At 44.4% G+C, this 22,192-nt stretch overlaps 1 protein-coding gene across 1 annotated transcript; it reads right to left on the bottom strand.

Annotated features, from left to right (window-relative positions):
• Window positions 1–5,048: 5,048 nt before the first annotated feature.
• LOC310661963 (keratin, type I cytoskeletal 19-like) lies at window positions 5,049–13,876 on the bottom strand. Its single transcript, XM_083408704.1, has 8 exons — window positions 12,838–13,876; window positions 11,430–11,512; window positions 11,076–11,232; window positions 10,772–10,933; window positions 8,932–9,057; window positions 8,018–8,244; window positions 6,240–6,364; window positions 5,049–5,355 (listed from the first exon to the last, which is right to left on the bottom strand). The coding sequence occupies exons 1-8, from the start codon at window positions 13,327–13,329 to the stop codon at window positions 5,342–5,344; spliced, it is 1,386 nt and encodes a 461-aa protein (XP_083264830.1). The 5' UTR covers window positions 13,330–13,876; the 3' UTR covers window positions 5,049–5,341.
• Window positions 13,877–22,192: the final 8,316 nt, after the last annotated feature.

The raw sequence follows: 22,192 nt of genomic DNA, 5'->3' as shown, positions 1-22,192 counted from the left end.
CTTCACTGAAATTTGCAATGCAGTTGTCTGAGCCAAAAAAAATTGCTTTAAATAAGTCAGAAATTAAATCATTTTAACAAATGGAGAAGACCACCATTGAAAATCACAAAGAACTTTTTTTTTGCTCTCCAGCACCATCTGGTGTTGCATGTTTAAAAAGCATCCAAAACAATGTTTTTTCGACTAAAGTAGTTGAGTCCCAAATACTGTTTACGAAATTTCATGTGCCTTGCTGAACTTGCATATAAAGTAAATATGAGTGAAAATAGCATAATAAAATTCATTATATCAGAGGAAGATGCTTTGGGGGGGGGGATTACTGTATTTATTCAGATCTAATGTGCACCTTTTTCGGCCAAATCACGTTGTGAAAATTAAGGTGCTATTAAGATCTGATGGCATATTTACATTCACAAGCAAATCCTCTTTTTTTGTTTCAAGGTTCTGAAAATCGGGGTGTGCATTAGATTCGATGGCGCATTAGACTTGAGTAAATACAATATATTAGGCCAGACTGCATGTCCAAATGTGAAAACTGGGAGAAAGTCACACTAAAATGTGTTTATATATTGTGATTTTATGTTGTAACCTCCCTGAGACCTGTGGGTATAGGACTATATACTGAATTAATAATTAATACTCATTGGATTTTTCTTCTTCTTAATTGCAAACTGATTTGGAAATGTGGTGAATGGAACTGGAAAAAAATGAGAAAGTGATAGAAAATGTATTTGATGGGTTCATTCATCCCTTGTGGCCACACCCACTTTTGGCCACACCCACCACTGGCATCCCAGAGGACTGGGCAAGGGTGGACCAGGTCAAAGAAAGCTTAGCCACTTCTCTCCTATATAAATAACAAAAACAACACAAGCAGCAGCAGCAGCAATGGAAAGGGTTGCGCCTGTCTTTACAGCAGCTGATGACCAAGGTTACAACCACCTCTTTATAGAAATAACCATTTAAGTGGAAAGGTTACAAGGGATGCCCTCCTGCAGTGCTGTAATACTGAACTGGATTCCCTCCCCACAAACACGAAAAGAAAAGAAAAATAAAGAATGCAAATAATATGCTAAACCCATGTTCAGGCATATTTATAATTGAGCACATTTTTGCCAGGCAGCCAAAGATTACTTAATCCCCTAATTAGCAAAGCAAAACACACTAAAAAGCAAGCGCATGTTTTGGAACATGGCTTGAAGGCTCTAGAAAAATGAAATAAGAGACGCCCTTGTCGAGGCTGGCAGCAGAGCGCCCTCTAAAGGGGAAACGGAGAATGGCCAGTCAGTGCCAGCGTGTGAACCTTGTGTCATCAAAATAACTTCCTGGAAGATTACATCTTCCACCCTTGTTGCGCATGAAGCCTTTGAGTATAAATGAAGGTGGAAGAAACATCACAAAGTCAGAGGCAGGGAAGAAATGGATCCACTTCTGTGAGATCTGGCGTATCCGTAAAATGGGGGAACCGTACCTGCATACTTTAAATTATAATTGCAAAGATTGCTGAGATAATACACGTGTGGTACCTTAAATGGTTTAGAGAGAGAAAAAAACATAATTAGGAAACCTTATTAAAAACTAGGAATTTGGCCTGGGGTGGAAATAGAAACTATATTTTGCAGGGACCCATGAGAAAAGAGCTACACAGTATAATATTCAGGGAGAGGCACAATGGTGTTGCCTAGTGCAATATTTGAAGTATTCTGTAGAGCCTCTGCAAAACTTTCTGTAGAAATGTATTCAATTATACAGAAGGAAAGGTGTGCACCCAGGGCCATTGCTGACCAGCAGTCTTGTCCAAGCAATGTGGTTTCCAGATGCCTTCATTCATTGGGCTTGCCCATACATCTTTATAAGCAAGGACGCAGTGAGGCTTTAAAGAACAACAGCGGAACAATTAGAACTGAAATATTCTATGTAGCAATATTCCAATTAATGTTCACAGAAATTTAAGGGTGAAATTTGCTTGTTAAATACCCCCTAATTTGATATGGAATATGGAAAATGAGTCACCGGGCTGACTTCTTATGGTTCAGACTGAGACTCAGGAAATTTATTGTCATGGCATTTGCTGATTTTGGGGGGATGTGGAAAGCCCTCTAAATCCAGAATGCAGCAGCTGGACTAGTGACTGGGAGTGGCCAGCAAGCCCACATAACACTGGTCTTGAAAGACCTATATTGGCTCCCAGTATGTTTCCGAGCACAATTCAAAGTGTTGGTGTTGACCTTTAAAGCCCTAAATGGCCTCGGTCCTGTATACCTGAAGGAGCGTCTCCACCCCCATCGTCCAGCCAGGACACTGAGGTCCAGCTCTGAAGGCCTTCTGACGGTTCCCTCACTGCGAGAAGTGAAGCTACGGGGAACCAGGCAGAATTCCTTCCGCCCTACCTGTGGAACGCCCTACCTGTGGAACGCCTTCCTATCAGATGTCAAGGAAATAAAACAACTACAGTCATACCTCGGGTTACAGACGCTTCAGGTTGTGTTTTTTCAGGTTACGGACCCGTCGAAACCTGGAAGTACCAGAACGGGTTACTTCTGGGTTTCGGTGGTCGCGAATGCACAGAAGCGCCAAATTGCAACCCTCACATGCCGATCACGTTCGCAACCCAAAGGTCCACTGTATGTGACTTTTAGAAGACATCTGGAAACAGCCCTGTTTTTAATGACTGATCTTTTATTGTGCTTTTAATATTCTGTTGGTAGCCGCCTGGAGTGGCTGGGGAAACCCAGCCAGATGGGCAGGATTTAAATAAATTGCTGTTGTTGTTGTTGTTGTTGTTGTCGGGCTCCAACTCCCATCAGCCGCAGCCAGCATGGCTAATGGTCAGTGGTGATAGGAGCTGGAATTCAACAAATTCTGAAGGGCTGCAGGTTCCCCATCTCTGAACTAGAGCTCTGAATGCTGCAGCTATACTTCCTTTCTGGATTCATGTCAGGGGCAGCAACCATTTTGCCTGCCCCCTCGTGCGTCGGGGCAGTGCAAATAAGCCCGCCCCACCCCATTCTGCCCCATTCCGCCACCATTCCACCCCCGTCCCCATTCTCTTCTGCCCTCTTCTGGGTCCCACAGGACCTGCACGCTGGCAGTCACATGTCACTTCAATGTGCTCAAATTGGTTGCTGCCTGTATTCAGTCAGGTCAGCAAAGTTCCTCTCCTACAGAATGTTGGGCCAGCCCACATAAGTATTTCTGAAGCCATATTAGAATTCCATGTCTCACAATTTATCATTAATATTTTTGTGACATAAAAAAAAGAGATCAAGCACATGGCTCGGACATGTGGGTAAAATTCTTTTTTTATGCTTTTATTAACTTTATTAAATTCTTTTCTTCCTTCAGCTCCTTTGTAACACCAAGTTCATTGCCTCTCCATCTTTCTTTGTTCTTGTTCATAAAGGCCACCACAAGAAAGAAGGGGATTGGCTAGTAATAGTGCCGTGTGGTCCTTCACAGGGTTTCGATGTTTTTGGAGTCAGAGAGGATTGGACTTACTTTTTTCTGCTTCTATCCTGCCTTTGTTCCTCAAACTTGCTCCTCCTTTTCTCGTGCCTTTGCCTTATTTCGAGTGGTCTCTCTGACCAAGGAGGGAACCTGTCAGTCCGTACCAAATGCTGCATCGTGAAGCTTGAGATCAAAAGCCAGCCAATTCTGGCTGATATTTCTCAACTTTGGAAACCTGTCCTCTGAAACCAGCATTATGTTAAGCGTGCTGCTTTGGCAAGCCTTATCAACATTTGCCGGCATTTCTTGCTAAGCCAGTTTGCATATCATTCTCTGAACCACAAAAATCCTAATGATTTAATTCTGTGTTTGCAATTCTGCTTTCTCTAAATAATCTGCTAAAAGTAGAGTTTGTGTGTGTGCATTGCACCTTCTAAACTAGGGGTCAGGCAAACTTTTTCAGCAGGGGGCCGGTCCAATGTCCCTCAGACCTTGTGGGCAGCTAGACTATGTTTTGAAGGGGGGGGGAATGAACGAATTCCTATGCCCCACAAATACCCCAGAGATGCATTTTAAATAAAAGCACACATTCTACTCATGTAAAAACACGCTGATTCCCTGACCGCCTGCGGGCCCGATTTAGAAGGCAATTGGGCTGGATCCGACCCCTGGGCCTTAGTTTGCCGACCCATGTTGCAAACCATATCATATAATAGATTTTTTTAAAAAAGAAATCTATACCATTTAAGTGGCTTGGGGTGTTGTCTGATATCAGGAGCTTATGCTTCCAAACAGATTTGGCTCCAGGCTTGAGGGGCTCCTTGTCAAATTGTCCCCTGGTGAATTTGTTCCTTTGTCAGAAGACCACCTTACCTAGCAGCAGTAGTGGGTGATGGTGGGTCACCATTTTAAACGCACCCCCCCCCCAATGCAGCATCACTCTGGAGCATTGTGGGAAATTTTAAAAAGTGACTCATCAGCCCAACCATCCAGTACAGGCAAGGTGTCAGTGTCATCACAGTCAGTAGATCCTGGCACTTACTCAAAGTTCCTGGGTGCTACTGGGCCCAACTATTTGGGATGCATGAATCTGTCAAATCCAGGTTCTCTATGCTTCTCATTTTCTTAATCTTAAATTCAGTTCACCACATTGCCACAACAATTTGCAAAAATAGCAATTATAATAAATCTTCAAGAAAATTCCTCATCATTTCAGAGTTAATTTCTCCTAATAAACAGGGTTTTGTATGCAGATTTGACTAACATACCCATTTTTGAGAAGCAATTGCCCCAAATATGACACACATAGTCTGCCATTTTCATCAATATATGCATTTATATGCACGCTTTACACTAGTTAATGCATTCTGGAATCGAATGTTGAACCAAATTTCTCCAGCCCTGCTTTAATGCCACCTCTGCTGTCCTTTCAGCAGGAATAAAACAGATAACTAGTGGCAGTTCTTCCAATGTCTTAAGGAGCTCAGGTAATGCTTAATATTTACACATTTCAGTGGGGTTTTTTGGATGCCTGTCATTACGGGGTCTGCATCTAAAGGAACAACAGAGATAACTCCAAATGATGACACAGAGACACAAAGTTTTTGTTTGCATCAGGCAGAAGCATAGTTTTATTGAAGTCCCACAATGCCCAAGACCAACCCCACAATGCTGGTTAACATTTAGCCATGGTTAATAATATCCCGGAGCTTATAGAAGTGAGTAATATAATGAGCTTGCTGGTCAGCCCACCGGTGGATGGTTGGTATTTATAGTGTTCAGTAGCTAGCGGGGAAAAGATTCCTCTTGCTTGTCAGTATGAGCCTAGAAAGTTTACAGGATAGAATTGCAATAGCTGCATCTACTACAGAAGATGCTCTTCTCTTTCCAGCTCTTATCTGCTGTACCCTGGAGAGTGGAAAAAAGAGGGAAATCTTCAGCTATGACCAAAGAAAGAATATTTCAAGCTAATGCATACAGCCTCACTGAAGATGGTGATGATAGCCTGGCAGAAAAAAGGAGTTCTCCCAAGGCTCCAGAAGACATTTGCTAGGGGATTCGTATGGTTTTCATATGGCTTTTAAATTAGACTAGAAGTTACAGATTAACACCTGTAAAGTTTATATATATAATTTTGATTGAATTTTCTGTTTTACAATTTAGAATACTCATTTAAACAACCTTAAAATATCAATGACTTCCCTTCTTCTCTTTCCATGGTTCGTTCTGCATAGCCTAAATCCCTGCATATTTTATATAAACTAAACTATTCAATATTCCATTATTACTTCCATCAAAAGTTATTTACACTACTGAACTTGTCTTAATGCTGCCAATGTTTTCAGGTGTACACAATCCCCACTCCCATATATTGAATAAACATTTTCCAAACTTCTCTAAACCTATGTTCTTCTTGTTCTCTTATTCTATATGTTAAGTCTGCAAGCTGAGCATATTCTGTCAGCTTAAGTTGCCATTCTTCTTTAGTTGGGACCTCACTCATTTTCCATTTTGGGGCTAACAAAACACAAGCCACAGTAGTGCCATACATAAATAACCTTTTTTGACACCTGGGAATTTCCATCTGAATTATCCCCAACAAAAGGACTCTGGGGGTTTTTTTGTGGGAAAGTGTTTTTAAACATTTTTTTCAATTCATTATAATTTATTTCCCAATACTCCTTTACCCTTTTACAGGTCTACCACATATGAAAGAAAGTCTGTTCATTCTTGAATACCTGTAAAGTTTCAACACCTGGTGAATATAGGAGACCCCATCGTTCCCCACTTACCTTTGACATCAGGCTGGCAAGGCTGGCACTGGGAAGAGGAGGCCGTGTACGTGTGTGAAGTTCTAGCCACACCTCCTCCTGACTGCCTGCAGGCTCCGCCTCCTGAACCACCACTGCTCGAACCCCTGGTGCAGAGAGGGGAAGAGGGCCATTGGATGAGATCAAAAGTAGGTGAACAGCACTGGAAGCTAACGATACTTGCAATTTTATGTCATGCACCCAGGGCTGGAGTGGGGGGGGGTGAGAGGATATTTCAAGGAGACAACTACCGTTGTACCTTGGAAGTCGAACAGAACCCATTCCTGAAATCTGTTCGACTTCCGAAACATTTGAAAACCAAAGCGTGGTTTCCAATTGGCTGCAGGAAGCTGCAGAAGCCCCGTCAGACGTTCGGCTTCCAAAAAAAATGTTCGAAAACCAGAAAAGTCACTTCCGGTTTTTGATCATTCAGGAGCCAGAACGTTCGACTCCCAAGGCATTTGGGGGCTGAGGTATGACTGTATATCAAATCCATGCATGCTTCACCTCCACTATAAAATCATCTAAAGAGTTATTTGAACAGATTTTGATGTGTTCCAAGTCAGGATGGAAAGGTCTGTCCATTTCATTTCTCACAGTTTTCACATTTTTCCAATTTCACATCCCGTTCTCTGCACTTTTTTTTTAACCGTCATGAAAGTTCTTCAGCTGTTTAGTGTACATTTCTCCCAATAAACTCATTTTTGTCTGCAGTTTTAACTATTGTACACTTTTTTTTACCAGCAGTTTCTTCTAATATAATGCCTCGTGTGTGTGTTTTTCAGGAATATATTCACTCTTACCTAATCTATGCATTTTTGTAAACATTGGTTGGTTGGAGAAGTACGTCATAAAATTCAGAGAAGCGCGAATTTTGAGGGGTGGCTGCGCTTCGGTTCTTGTACGCTTCGGAAAGTACAGATTTGATAGATTTGCCTTTAAACATGAACTGAATCATATTGGTATGGTATGTTTTGTGCTTCCCTAAGCCAAAATGGTTTTTGTTTTGTTTTTTGTAAGTAATGGCTTAGAGGACATAGTCATCCGAGGCTGAACTACTTCTTCTAAGCAGACACTTTTTTCCTGTCATCTATGCCAATATAGACAGCATATTTGGCAGTGGGGAAGGAGCGAAACAGCAATCGGGGACAGGGCTGGAAGGATACTGGTGCTGGACCCTGATTTGGATTGGATGCACATTCCAGATCAGGACTTGGGAGACCCGAGTTCAAATCCCCGCTGAGGTTCGCTAGATGACCTTGGGCCAGTCACCTTCTCTTAGCCTAACCTACTTTACAGGGTTGTTGTGAGAATAGAATGGGAAAGGGGAGAACTATGGACACCAGCTTGTGCTTCCTGTGGGAAGGCAGGGTATAAATATAATAAATATATATATGAAAACTAGGGATCAAGAGGCCTTTCATTGCAAAGTAGGGTCATCAATACATCAGCCCCACTGCAGGTGGTTAAGCCACACACGGCTCTGGCCACAATTTCTGGAAATCAATAGTGAGGAGAGTGCTTTTGCACTCTGGACCTGCTTGTGAGCTTCCCAATAAACATCTGGTTGGCCACTGTGAGAACAGGATGCTGGTCTGAACAGGCTTTGGTTTCATCCAGCAGGGCTTTTCTTAGGAATTAAAAATGTGCCAGTATTCATTTCAGTTCTAAGCAAATCTGTTCCACGGAGTGTCACCCTAGTCACTCATGAACGATGGGGGAAGCACAGGGGAAACCTGAGAACTTGACGGTCTACCTACACAATGTCATTCTGGCCTCCCTCTAGCAGGCAGCGGTAGGTCTGGATCTCCTGTTCCAGGCGGCATTTGACATCCAGGAGGTCCCTGTATTCTCGGTTCTGGCATTCCATCTCTGCCCTCAACTCTGCCAGCTGCTGCTCCACGCAAGAGATCTGGTTCTGTATTTCGCACAAGTGGCTGTTATATCGACACTCAGTCTCGGCCAGGGATCCTTGCAGCGTGTCCCTCTGAAGAATTAAAAAACACATTGGCAAAACTTTTAGCAGAAATAAGTTGGGGGGAGGAGAGAGGGGGGGGGCAAAATATCCTACGAGCTATTGTGGAAAGAAGAGAACTTGTTGGGTGTATGCAGAACATCATTTACCGGGGATTAAACTTTGCCAGTTGCTCATAATGCATGCACATTTTTGTGTGTGAGGAAACACTCTCTAAAATAGTTTGTGGTACTTTAGCAATAATCACAGGTAATTCCACAGAATAGGTCTCTTCCTTTTCCCTCCAGCTTTCGCCACAACTCCTGCCTCACTGTGGATTCTTTTTGGCTCAGCCTCTTTTCTTCCTACAGGTCTCCACTTTCCCTCTTAATGCTGTCAGAAGTCGCCTGCTGGTTACAGTTTGCCCCATGCAAGAGGGACCTGAATGTGGAATTGTCCAGAGCCCTGAAAGTATATGGAGCCCCCTGTTTACACTAAGCTGGTGTATGTGTGTGCATGCGCACATCTGCCTCAAAGCTACAACCTTCCAGATTCCCATAGCTGTTGAGCAGCTACTGATACTATTACTTTAGGGCAGTAATATATACCTATTGCACAGGTGGCATTGTTAGCGGGACTAATTCAGACAGTTTTGGGAAGCAGATACAAAGGTAAGGTTTATTGGGTCCAAGGTAGAGGACTGCCCGCATAAACACTTACCAGGCTAAGCTGAGCCTGCAGATCAATTTCCAAGGTCTGCAGCTGGCGCTTCAGGTCAACAACTTGGTTGTTGCAGTCTTCAACCTCTTTGCTGCTGTTGCAGACTTCCTGATTCACTTCCTCCATCTGAAAAGGCAGCAAACACAGAATTGGGGTGGTGGGGATTAGGGCTTATTGGGGGAATTGTTGAGTTGTTTTCATGATGAGTTTCAGCCAAGCTAAAGGCTATAAGAATGACAACCGCAAATGATGAAGGTAAGGATGTTGGGGATGTCAAAAGATCCACTAAAAAGATTAATCAAGGACCAGTTGGTTGGATATAGAAAATTTGGTTATAGGTTAAATTTTAAGAAAAAAAACTAAGATATGCCATGAAGATAAAAAAAACTCTTTAATGAGGATGATTCCAAAGTTTGTCTGCAAATTATTATTATTATTATTACTAATAATAATAATAATTGTACCCCACCCATCTGGCTGGGTTTGCCCCCCACTCTGGGCGGCTTTAAGGGTTAACTGCCTTCTTCTGCTTTTCAATCACACTTCCTTGAAGGATCACTTATGGCCATTGATTCATGAGATTCACTAAACCAAATGCTTCTCTTTAAACTGAGCTACCTCTATTTGTACAGCCCTTTCTCAGCATTCTTCCTTCCTAACCTGATGAAGCCAAGATCTTTTAATCTTGCCCAAAAGGCAAGATCACTATATTTGTTATTCACTTCGCCACTTCCACCTTGGATTCATCCTTCCTAAACACGGTAGATACTGTGTTGTAGATGGGCCTTCACTAGTGCTTCCTACTTGGGTACCAAAACCCAGATGAGGGACCATAGCTCAGCAGAAGAGCTGTTGGCTTGAAGCAAAGCCTTGCCAGACCCATAGCAGTTTCACAGAGAACTCTGAGTTCACCCTGAAAAACAACAACAATCCTGCAAATAAATAAGAACTTAAGTAAGCCCTGCTGAAACAGGCCAAAGACTGCCCGGACACTGAGGTCTAGTGACGAGGGCCTTCTGGTGGTTCCCTCGCTGCGAGAAGCCAAGTTACAGGGAACCAGGCAGAGGGCCTTCTCGGTAGTGGCACCCGCCCTGTGGAACGCCCTCCCACCAGATGTCAAAGAGAAAAACAACTACCAGACTTTTAGAAGACATCTGAAGGCAGCCCTGTTTAGGAAAGCTTTTAATGTTTAATGTTCCAATGTTTTAATGTTTAATGTTCCAATATTCTGTTGGAAGCCGCCCAGAGTGGCTGTGGAAACCCAGTCAGATGGGAGGGGTATAAATAAATTATTATTATAATTGTTATTATTATTACCCATCAAATTCAGCATCCTGTTCTGGCCAACCAGTTGCCTATGGGAAGCCCACAAGCAAAACTTGAACGCAACAATGTCTTCCCACCTGCAATTCCATGCAACTGGTATTTGGCAACAGCGAAGGGAGAGCAGTCATTGTGGTCAGTAGCTATTGATAGCTATTGGCAGTCTTAACCTCCATGAATCAATCATGGGACTTACTATACAAGGTAAACTACTTTCTCTCGCCAATAGACTTAATTTTGCTGGATGAGCCTTCTGAGGGGGAGGGTGTTGGGAGAAACCAGGGGCTGAGGAGAATCTCAGGAGGAGAGAAGGCATGTCTTTCCTTGCTTATTCTCCTACCACCAGCCCCTTATCTTTGGAGTAACTTCACATAACATAGAAGGGAGAGAGTTTCGAAACCAGCTCCCCCTAAAGAGTGAGATCTGGCTCAGAGCTGCCTGCTACTACCAAATATTCATGGTTGATTTCAAGCTTCTTTTCTTTCATAACCTGGCTGCGTACAGTATATTAACCTACCTTACATTCATACCACTGTTCAACTTCTCTGCGGTTGTTCTCAATCATAGTTTCATACTGGCATCTCATTTCTTCCAAGACCTTCTTCAGGTCTGGGCCTGGGCAGGAGTTGACTTCCACACTCACGTCCCCAGTTGCTTGGTTCCTCAGGCCCTTGATTTCCTGAAAAGGAAATTCCAGTTAATTGGGTTTTTGTTGTTGTTGTGTGTTGTTAAATGTGCTTCCCAGTGCCAGAAGCTGACTGTGGAAGAGGGACACCCTTCCCTCCTTCTCTTTGTAAGGGGCTGGTGGGGTCAAGGTTCACCTCTTCATGGTTTTTCTTGAGGCAACACAGCTCTTCTCGGAGGGCTTCCAGCTGAGCCTCCAAGTCAGACCTGCAAAGGGTCAGTTGATCCAGGACTTGACGTAAGCCATTGATGTCAGCTTCCACATTTTGGCAGAGGGCCAGCTCAGTCTCATACCTACAGAATCAAAACAGAGAGGAAAGGATGAATTGTTGGTCCCTACAGGGGCCAAGAGAGAGAGAAAGTGTGTGTGCACTTGGGTGCTAACTCATTATGGGCACTTTGGGGACCACATATTTAGGATTTAAGGGCAACAAAATAAAGGGTTCGCCCCACCCACCCAGAGCCCGTCGTACAACTTAAGAGGGACTCACTTCAGTCTGAAGTCATCTGCAGTCATCCGGTTATTATCAATATCCAGAACAAGCTTGCTGTTGTCCACAGTGGCACAGATAATCTGTGGGTTGGGGAATAAAACAGTTTGAGCTTGTCCATCTGTTTCTTCTTGATGCCCACAGCATCATGCATCAAACTGCAGTTTTTGATTTTCATTCTACTGTCTCAAAGCCTATGATTCATTTACAGGGTTATCCCGAAACCAGAAAGATTGCATTGGACCAATCGACCTTTGGGCTTCTTCCATCCTGTAACTCTCTGCATCCATGAACAACCCCATCTGCACTATTACATTTAAAGCATTATCACACTTCCCCCAAACAATCTTGGGAAATGTAGCTTGTTAAGGGTGCAGAGATTTGTAAGGAGACCCTTATTTCCCTCACACAGCTACAATTCCCTGAGTTCTCTGGGAAGGAGAATTGACTTTTAAACCACTCCGAAAACTATAGCTCTGTGAGTGGAATAGAGGTCTCCTAACAGCTCTGAGCTCCCTTAACAAACTACAGTTCCCAGGATTCTTTGGGGGGAATCATGACTGTGTGAAGTGCTATGATGCTGCTTTGAATGTGTCGCACAGATGGGGTCAATGCCTGGCTAATTCTGGACAACCTATTACCCCACATCTCTGTGTCAGGAAATCCCTAAGTCTCATTCCATCCTCACATCCTTTTTTCCCCTCTATCAGTTTTACCACTACAGCAGCAGAAGCACCATTGAAGGCCACGATACCACTCTTGATTTGTTTTATTGATGTGTTTGTGATCTATACATTTGTAGATATAGCCATTCTTACAGCGAATAAGCTGCCACTGTTTCTTTTCTTCTCCTTTCTTTTACAGTGGTACCTCGGGTTACAGATGCTTACAGACTCTACTAACCCAGAAATAGTACCTCAGGTTAAGAGCTTTGCTTCAGGTTGAAAACAGAAATCGTGCAGTGGCAGCAGCGGGAGGCCCCATTAGCAAAAGTGGTACCTCAGGTTAAGAACAGTTTCAGGTTAAGAACGGACCTCCAGAACGAATTAAGTTCTTAACCAAGGTACCACTGTAATTGTTTTAGACCATAGTGTTTTCAAAAAAATACATTAATCTAATGATATGGCTTCTAATCATTCTGGGGTGCTATCTAAAGCATGGTTTTTAAAGCCCAGCCAGAAACACCTTCATTCATTCAACAATATGAAGTTCTGAACATAAAGGGATTTGACAAGAGTCCTTGGAGAATGAATTTTTCTGGACGTTCTTTGTAAGCCAGATTGGAAAGATCTGTTGCTGTAAATAATAACGAATGAGTGCTCTGCTGTCAGAGCAAGGAGCGATCTCTCTATCTCACTTAGCTTGATGCTACATCTGGTTGTAAGCTACAGAGGAAACATATTCCTACCTGGTTTTTAAGGTCTTCAATTTGTTGGTAGTAACAGCTGTAGTCCTTGGGGTCACAGAGGGCACCTTGGCGGTCATACCACTCCCTGATTTTGCAGTCGAGCTGAGCGTTCTCCTCCTCCAGGCACCGCACTTTGTCCAAGTAAGAGGCCAAGCGGTCGTTGAGGTTCTGCATGGTCATCTTCTCGTCGCAGGAGATCAAGGGCGCATCATGGCAAATGCCAAAGCCACCAAAGCGGGCGCCGCCGCCACCAGGAGCACACCCGTACCCGCCACCAAAGCCACCATCGATGCAGCTGCCTCCACTCAGGCCCCCTCCGAAACTCACTCCGCTGCAGAAGCTCCTCCCAGACATATCACATCTAACGCTACCTACGGCAGGGGCAGCACACCTCCCAGAGACTCCCGAAGAAACCCGGATTCCACCGCAGCTCCCACTGCTGCTTCTGCCTCTTGTGTACATGGTGGATGCCTGTTTGGTGCTACAGCTCATCGCGAAAGACCTTCAGAAAGAAGCCCAAAGACTAAGCAGAAGCCCCAAAGACACAAAAGCTCGATACGGAAGACAAGACTGCAGATTCTGGCATCCACACAGGTCTCTATTTATACCTTCCACAGCGTGGGTGTAGCCGTGGGGGTGTTGCTTTGTCTTCCTGCTCTTCTTCTTCCACGGGGCTGGCTCACCTGGCTGCCTCTGCCAAGAAAAAAATGTCCCTGGGGCAAACTTGCTTGTGGAAATCTGAGTTGCATGAGGGAGGCATTTCATGGCGTCAGCACCTTGCTTCCAAAAATATCATCCGCAGCAATGTCCTGTGAATCATCAGGCTTTGCCCCATACTGAACACTTCACCGGAGAGCATCATCAAATAAAACAGCCCTAAAATATGAGTGGAGAACAAATAATTACAGCCCATTGCAACAAAGCAACCTTCTGCTGTCATTAGAGATATTTTATTTTGATTTCATTTTAATTTTACTTTGACTTAATGAGCATTGGGGTTTTCTTTAACTAGCAGCAAAGACACAAAGCTGAATGTGGGGACTTCCCTCTTCAGAGAACCATAGAACTGTAGAGTTGGAAAGGGCTCTTAAGGGTTATCTAGTCTGACCCTGCAATGCACAAATCAAAGCTAAAGAATCCCTCACAGATTCTTTTAAACCTCTATTTAAAAACCTCCAAAGAAGGAGAGTCCACCACCTTCTGTTCCACTGTCAAACAGCTCTTACTGCCAAGAGGTTCTTCCTAATGTTTAGTTGGAATCGCCTTCCTTGTACAGCCGTACCTTGGTTGTCTAACGGAATCTGTTCCGGAAGTCCTTTCAACTTCCGAAAACAATCGAAAACCAAGGCACTGCTTCTGATTGGCTGCAGGAGCTCCCTGCAGCCAATCGGAAGCTGTATAAGCCATGTTGTACGTTTACATTCCAAAAGAATGTTCTCAAACCAGAACACTCACTTCTGGGTTTGCGGCATTCAGGAGCCAAAACGGACGAGTACCAAGGCGTCAATTCTGGATCCACAGGTCCTTCCACAGTGGGGACACTGGTTTCTGGGTGGAAGGTGAGGATGTGGATTTGCCAGGCGTGCCTTCCTCTTAGCACATTTCTCCCTTTCGTCCTGTGTTCAAGTGTCTTCAAAGCCCATGACACCTTTGGTAAAGGCTGTTCTCCAACTGGAGCACTCGCAGGCTAGTGTTTCCCAGTTGTCAGTGTTTATACTACAGTGGTGCCTCGCAAGACGAAAATAATCCGTTCCGCGAGTCTCTTCGTCTAGCGGTTTTTTTGTCTTGCGAAGCAAGCCCATTGGCGGATTAGCGGATTAGCGCTATTAGAGGTTTAGCGGCTATTAGCGGCTATTAAAGGCTTAAGGGATTAGCGGATTAGCTGCTAAAAGGCTATTAGCAGCTTAGTGCCTTAGAAAAAGGGGGTGGGGAGCGAAAAAAAATCGCAGGAACTCGCAATACATTTTCGTCTTGCGAAGCAAGCCCATAGGAAATTCGTTCTGCGAAGCACCTCCAAAACGGAAAACCCTTTCGTCTAGCGGGTTTTCCGTCTTGCGAGGCATTCGTCTTGCGGGGCACCACTGTACATTTTTAAAGATTTGCCTTGAGACAAGCTCTTTTGTTGACCACCAGCATTACACTTTCCATTTTTAAGTTCGGAATAGAGTAGTTGCTTTGGAAGACGATCATCAGGCATCCGCACAACCAGCCACCTTTCAAATATTACTGGACTACAGTTCCCAGCATTCCTGATCAGCTGTAATGCTGGCTGGATCTGATGAGATCTGGAGCCTGACAACATCTGGAGGACTGCAGATTCTGCACTTCTACATTAGACTATTCCCCTTGCTATGTCCCAGAGTTCATTTTGCCTACCTGCTTGCAGGCTGCCTTGGTGTTTCCTGGACCTAAGCCAGACCCACTTGCTGTTATGGATCTGACCCTGCAAAGACTCCCCATAGCCAAGGCTTACTTTGACAAAAGAATGGGGTGTTCAGAGGCAGCTAGTCATAACATACCTGACTTCACATTTATATCCTAGTAGCTGTCGACTTGCACAATCCTAAGACTCTATCCTCCCTCGGTGTTTAAAACAGTCTTGTCCTCATATTTGCAGAGAAAAAGCTGGAAAACAAGTCATTGGTATTTTTGCTGAATGCTTCTGCACTAAAGACACTTTTGGTGGGGCTTTTTACAAGTCGGGGAGTGGAAGTTATTCATGCACTGAAGATCTCTGCCATGCTAACTCTCTGAATGCCTACATTCAGAAGGAAAATGACAGCATGAAGAAACAGAAAATCTGCCTCTTCCTTCCCAAGACCTGAAGATCTTGTACAAAAATTATCAATCTTTTAAAATTATTCAAAATTATTGTTCGAAATTAGAAGTGGGGAAAGAGAGAGAGAGAGAGAGATTCCAAGAAATTGAAACCAAAGTATATAAGAAATTGAAACAGAAACAATGCATAACTGTGTTCCCCCCCCCCCCTTGTAATACAAGTTACGATCTATGAGCATTATGTCTCCTACATACGTGCAGTAAGGTGAAATTATGGGTATAAAGTTGATACTGGTCAAATCTGTGTAATTGGTTTTTTCCAAATAATGTTGGATTTTTGGTAAAAGATTCTGATTTACTTAAATATTTTCAGTTTCCCTTAATACTAATATAGCCTTGAGGAAAATACTACCCCTTCCATTTTCTGTTAACATTGCTGATATTATTTTCCTCTTTTTGTCCTTCCTTCTCACTTGACCACCTTTCTCTTTCTTATCTTATAAGTACTTGCTAAATCACAACAACATCTCTCTAATCCATTATTCTGTTTTCTTTAGAAGCCTCTACTTAAAGGTGTTAGCAAAGTCACTGAAATAGTGCAGATGGAATCCAGCAAGGAAATTAATCCTGCTAATGCTTTACTGAGGGAACTTAACAAAAACAAAGTATAATTTTATGTGGAAGGACCAGAGAGATTTTTGTCTTTCTTAGCTCAGGTTTTGTACATAACAGGAAAACATACAATCAAACTCACAGAGGAAAACTCCCTCAGAACTCCGCAACCAATCAGAGCACAGACTACCTCAGCAAACATCATACCGCTCTGCATGGTTGCTAAGCAACACCTCCACCCATCCCCTCTTGGCTAGTTGACTTTAACACTAAGAAGATTAACCCTTAAATTGCACATGGGACGATCTCTGCTGTTGCAATTCCAGCAACAAGCACTCATAAACATTCTTCTTTCTCCTTCTCTTTCTGTCTATCCTTCTGTCTGTGTGTGCATCCTCCACTTTTAAAAAATAAATAAATCTGACAATCCATAACATATTTGGAATATGTCCCATTCTCTCTGCTCCAGGAGGCTGTATTGCATAACCAAGCAATGACAGTATGAAAACATCTGGAGCTTCTTGAAAGACACATTAATGTGATGCTGTGGGGTTAAATTCTCATTCATATTCACAGTAGTTCAGATGTTCAGATAAAGGAAGCTGAAGTTCAGAATCTACATTTCAATTCGCATTTGAAGCTTTCGGGTTTGGTGCCAGCCAGCGTTCAGTATGAGCGATACTCCAGTTTGTCTCGATGTTCCAGTCTGGCTTGGAAGACGTGAACTTCAGCCTTTTTAAAAGCTCTGGTTATGAAATGCCAAATATAGGAAGCCCTGTGGGTTTCACAGGAATCCGTGCAAAAAGGCCATTTCAGCCTCTGTTCTCCCCTGTCGCCAACCCACAAAAACAAGCACCCACCATCAAGCATTATGTTTATGTTGTTGCTTCAGTGGCAAAAATGAGCCAAGAAGATATTTTCCACTGCTAACTTCCAGAGCAGGGGTAGGCAACCTAAGGCCCATGGGCTGGATGTGGCCCAATCGCCTTCTCAATCCATACTGCGGACGGTCCGGGAATCAGCATGTTTTCACATGAGTAGAATGTGTCCTTTTATTGAAAATGCATCTCTGGGTTATTTGTGGGGCATAGGAATTCATTCATTTTTCCCCCCACAATATAGTCCGGCTCACCACATGGTCTGAGGGACGGTGGACTGGCCCATGGCTGAAAAAGGTTGCTGACCCCTGTTCTAGATGCTTAGTTTCCTTTGCGATGATGATTATCTGTGCTCATGGTGGTATCAGGGCAGTTATAGACAATCCCACTTTCAATGCTGTTTCTGCCTGCAAAAGTTTCAGAGCAGACATACTGCTTCATTTCCATTCTGTGAACGTCCTGTAATGTCCTGCTGGAATCCTGTCACTTTTTATACCACAAATGCTACAGTTTCTTATTCTCTGGCACCACAGTGCAAGAGTCTGTATCTTCAAGCAACAATAATGCAATAACAATGGGGAAACACTGCTGAATATCCAATATAGTGGAATGATGTGTGGACAGTCCAGTATAAACCTACCACTATTGCATCAAGGACGTCTTGCAGAAAACACTCAAAAACTCTCCCATCCAATCCCCATCAAAGTCATTCTGGCTTCCCATGATTATATAAAAGAAAGTACTTCTCCACTCAGCACATAGTTAAACTATGAAAGTCACTCCCACGGCTACCGATAGCTATGATGGCTATGCTCTACCTCCACAGTTGGAGACGGCAACTGTGCTGGAAACCACAGAAGGGGACAGTGCTCAAATTACCGGTATGCTTGTGGGTTTCCCATAGCCATCTGGTTGGCCACTGTGAGAACACGATGCTAGACAAGATGGGCCATTAGTCTGGTCCAGCAGGCTCTTGTTATGTTCTTGTTTTTCTGCAACCAAAAAAACTTATACAGTGGACGCTCAGGTTGTGAACGTGATCTGCGGGAGGCACGTTCACAACCCGAAGCATTGTGTCTGCGCACACACGGGTCACAATCTAGCACTTCTGCACATGCGCAAAGTGCAATTTAATGCTTTTGCACATGCGCAACCACCGAAACCCAGAAGTAACACGTTCCGGTACTTCTGGGTTCAGCGCAGTGCGCAACCCGAAAATGTGCAACCTGAAGCGTCTGTAACCCGAGGTATGACTGTACATAGATTGCATTCAATCAATTAGCATCACATTGACTCCCCCCCACACACACACACATTCACACATATTTAGGTGTGCACTTAAAACTTAATAGGTGTTGATCCGGAAAACATAATATGTAAAGCATGTGTAAGGTTCAGTTGAAAGAAGGAGAATCTGCCTATCCCATCTCAGCTGGACAGCAATCACCTGAAACATTCACGGAATCTCAGAGATCTGCACCTGCACTCCAGTGGCGGCCCAAGGACGTTCCCAGCATTGAAGGCACGCCCAAAGTGGTGTGAGCTTTGCCTCAAATGTACCCCTTAAAGCATATCTCAGAGCACTTTTTTTCTCCTCCCCAGCACGCAGACAGGGCACTCTTCCTTTTCCAGTATGGGCAGAAAGCAGCTATTAACAGTAATTGACTGTTGAGTTGGGTCTAATGCACCTATTGAGCCCTTTAGGGGACCTTCTGTTGTACCTCCTTATTACAAACGTGGCATCACATGTGGCACCAGGGAAAGGCAACGGAAAAGCTGTGTTGGTGAAAGAAAACAGGCTCCTGCGAGGTGCTTCTTTCTCATGATGAAGCACCAGCAACTGATCCAGCGGAGGACAAATCCGCAATGCCAGGCAAGAGAATTTAGCGGTTGTCAAGGTGTGTGGGGGCTCCCTTAGGAAGAATGTCCATGGTTGGCAAGAGAAAAGCTTGGCTATCTATACAAACTGATAGTCGTTCTTGGTTTTGTCATGCGGTAGCAGTTCATGAGCCAGTTAATGCGCTCTTTGGATTCAGTGGGGTTTGTTTTAACACTTGAGATATCTGAGAAACCACATTCTATGTCATCTTGCCCATTCATTCAAGACAGCAAGTGAGGGTCTCCTCTGAATGAGGTGCACAAGGCAAGGCTCCATGGAAGATCCTTTTTGGTGGTGGCTCCACAGCTGTGGCTTAGTCTCCCCACTAAAGTGTGCTTTGCCTCTACAACAGAGGCAAGGAACCTGATCACCAGATCACCAGATCCTCCCATCTCCTACTCTTGTAGGCCAAATGTGATAGGTGGGAAATCTGCATGCTGTTTTCAGGAGTGCATTATTTTTTTAACGCACACTTTCTGCTAATCACCCTTATTGCTCATCTCTATAACCTGGAAAACCATCAAATCCAAGATTGTGTTTTGAGCCATGATTTGCAGTCTTGTATAAAGACCAGGCTGAGGCTATGGGCAGCCTCTCTAAGACTCAACACCTTATTCAAAGCAAGACTGGAATAGCCCTCAAGGCGAGAAGTGCAAGAGTAGGCAGAGGCAGTGAAGGGAAGATGAGGGACTCTGAACAGAGGAGCTCAACCCTCAGTTCAGGAAAGTGTAGTCAGGAGGCATGGCCTCCAGTTGGGTCTGTAACCCAGCACCAGCAAGGCCAGCCCGAGACATTTTGGCACCTGAGGCAAACTACAAAATGATTCCCACCCCAGCAGGGAAGAAGAGATGAGTGAAGTTCTATATCGGGGGGCGGGGAGAGAGAAGAAGAATTTGGATTTGATATCCCGCTTTATCACTACCCGAAGGAGTCTCAAAGCGGCTAACATTCTCCTTTCCCTTCCTCCACCACAACAAACACTCTGTGAGGTGAGTGGGGCTGAGAGACTTCAGAGAAGTGTGACTGGCCCAAGGTCACCCAGCAGCTGCATGTGGAGGAGTGGGGAAGCGAACCCGGTTCACCAGATTACGAGTCTACTGCTCTTAACCACTACACCACACTGGCTACACCACTGGAAATGGAGACAGGAAGATCTACACTTAGTACAATGGTTGGAATCAAAGCAAACTTAGCCGACGGTTGACCTGAAAATCAAAGGTCATTGCTGGGGGTAAGAGTCTGCTCTGAAACATGCTGGGCAGGTGCAGAACCCAGGAGACCCCACCATTTCCTTACTATGGATGGCATTAGACCAGCAGCTCATCCTATTCACCAAGAGACCACTGTAGAGACAGCATTGTTGAGGGCTGCCATGCAAACAGCAGATCCAGCCTCCAAGCAGTGTGTCACAGCCATTGCTGCCACTATGGCAGCTGTGGTAGCAGTGAGCGATGCATTCCTTGGAGGCCAGATCAGCTGCCCCTGTGAATTCTGCCACCCAAGGCTGTTGCCCCACCTTGCCTCATGCGTGAGCCGGCCTACTTGACAGGGACAAGTGGTGCAACACAGACCACGTCTGAGCTTGTGGATTTGCTCCCACGAATCCAGCAAAAGGATTAGGTTTCCTTGATTCCTCTTTGACATTTTAGGAGAATACTTAATCCCCATTTAAGTCTTAAGGTTCTTCAATCCCTGTTTTACAAGCTTGGTTGGCAACAGCACCGTAAATGATTTGGTGGTTTGAGAGCAGTCCGCCCCGGGGTGTACGGCTGGTCCCTATAGAAACTCAGCTCTGCAGACAGTTCCTCATCCTTCCCCTCAGGACAGCACTCAAGTCGGTCCCCAAGTACAAGCTCAGCAAATATCTCCAAAATTGAAATCATGGATGAAAAGATCCTCTGGGCAAGGAGGGAATCCTAATTGGTTTAGGGGAGTGGCTGTGCAAGAGGACAGGTGTTAGCATAATGTTTTGTTTTGTTTTGATTGCACTGTGTTGCATCCGTGATGGAATTGCATAACAAACTGTCTGCAACAAACCACTTCACCTACACAATGCAACCTCTGGGTCCATTCCTGCTCAAACATCTTCAGTGGTATGAAGTGCCTTCCATCAGCTTCAGCTGGTGGCCCAGTTATGCCCCAATCAGGACAGGGATTGCCCATCTTCTGCTTCTGTGCTCTGGTGACCTCTAGGCAAGATTACTGCAATTCGTTATACATGGGGCTGCCTTTGAAGACAGTTTTGAAGCTGTAACTGGTGCAGAATTCAGTGGCTAGGCTGCTCACCAGGGCAAAACAGCCAGGGCACTTAGCACCAATCCTGGCCCAACTGCACTGGCAATAGTGACCAGGCAATCAACACAAGGCTGCTGTAAGAGGTTAGTTGTCTGCATCCATGAACGTTTTTGTTTACTTAAGTTGCCAGTCCTCTTTAGTTGGGACCTTGCTCACTTTCCATTTTGGGGCTAACAAAATATGGGCCGCAGTTGTTGCATACATAAATAACCTTTTCTGACACCTGGGAAGACATGCCCTTGCATTCTCTGCTATGAACTCACTAACTGTTTTCAGGACTAATTTCATTCTCAGTGTTCTCTATCTGCGAAATGGGTTAATGTGTTCTAGAATCTACTAAAGGCTTAATTCCTTAATAATGCGCTGCATGTATACTTATGCCTTGACATGTAATTGCAGCTATGCTCGTCTTGCCTGACTTGTGTTCTGTGTGCATTTTTGATTCCTGCTTTGTGCTTTGACTCTGCTGGTAATTTGTACAGGGTATGGATTCTGCACATCCAACCCCCCCCCCAATCCATGCACAAGAGGGAGATAGCAGCAGGTTTGGATGAATCCAAAGGTTTGTGGAAGTTAGAAAAAAGTGGGGAAAGAAACAAGAAGAGGACAAAAGCACCCTCTTAGAGCTAAGCATGCTCCGTGGCCACAGAAGGCTGGCTAATTGTTGGAGAAAACCAAGGGGGTGTCAAATGGAGTGCAGTCGTGCCTTGGAAGTCAAACGGAAACCATTCCAGAAGTCTGTTCGACTTCCAAAACGTTAGAAAACCAAAGTGCGGCTTCTGATTGGCTGCAGGAAGCTCCTGCAGCCAATCAGAAGCCACAGAAGCACCATCAGAGGTTCAGCTTCCCAAAGAATGTCCGAAAACCAGAACACTCACTTCCGGGTTTCGATCGTTCGGGAGCCAAAACATTC

The sequence above is a fragment of the Podarcis tiliguerta genome (assembly GCF_965153285.1).
Source record: "Podarcis tiliguerta genome assembly, chromosome: 13".
Taxonomy (NCBI): Eukaryota; Metazoa; Chordata; class Lepidosauria; order Squamata; family Lacertidae; genus Podarcis; species Podarcis tiliguerta.
The sequence above is the reverse complement of the archived record's forward strand: the minus strand, read 5'-3'. Positions and strand labels throughout refer to the sequence as shown.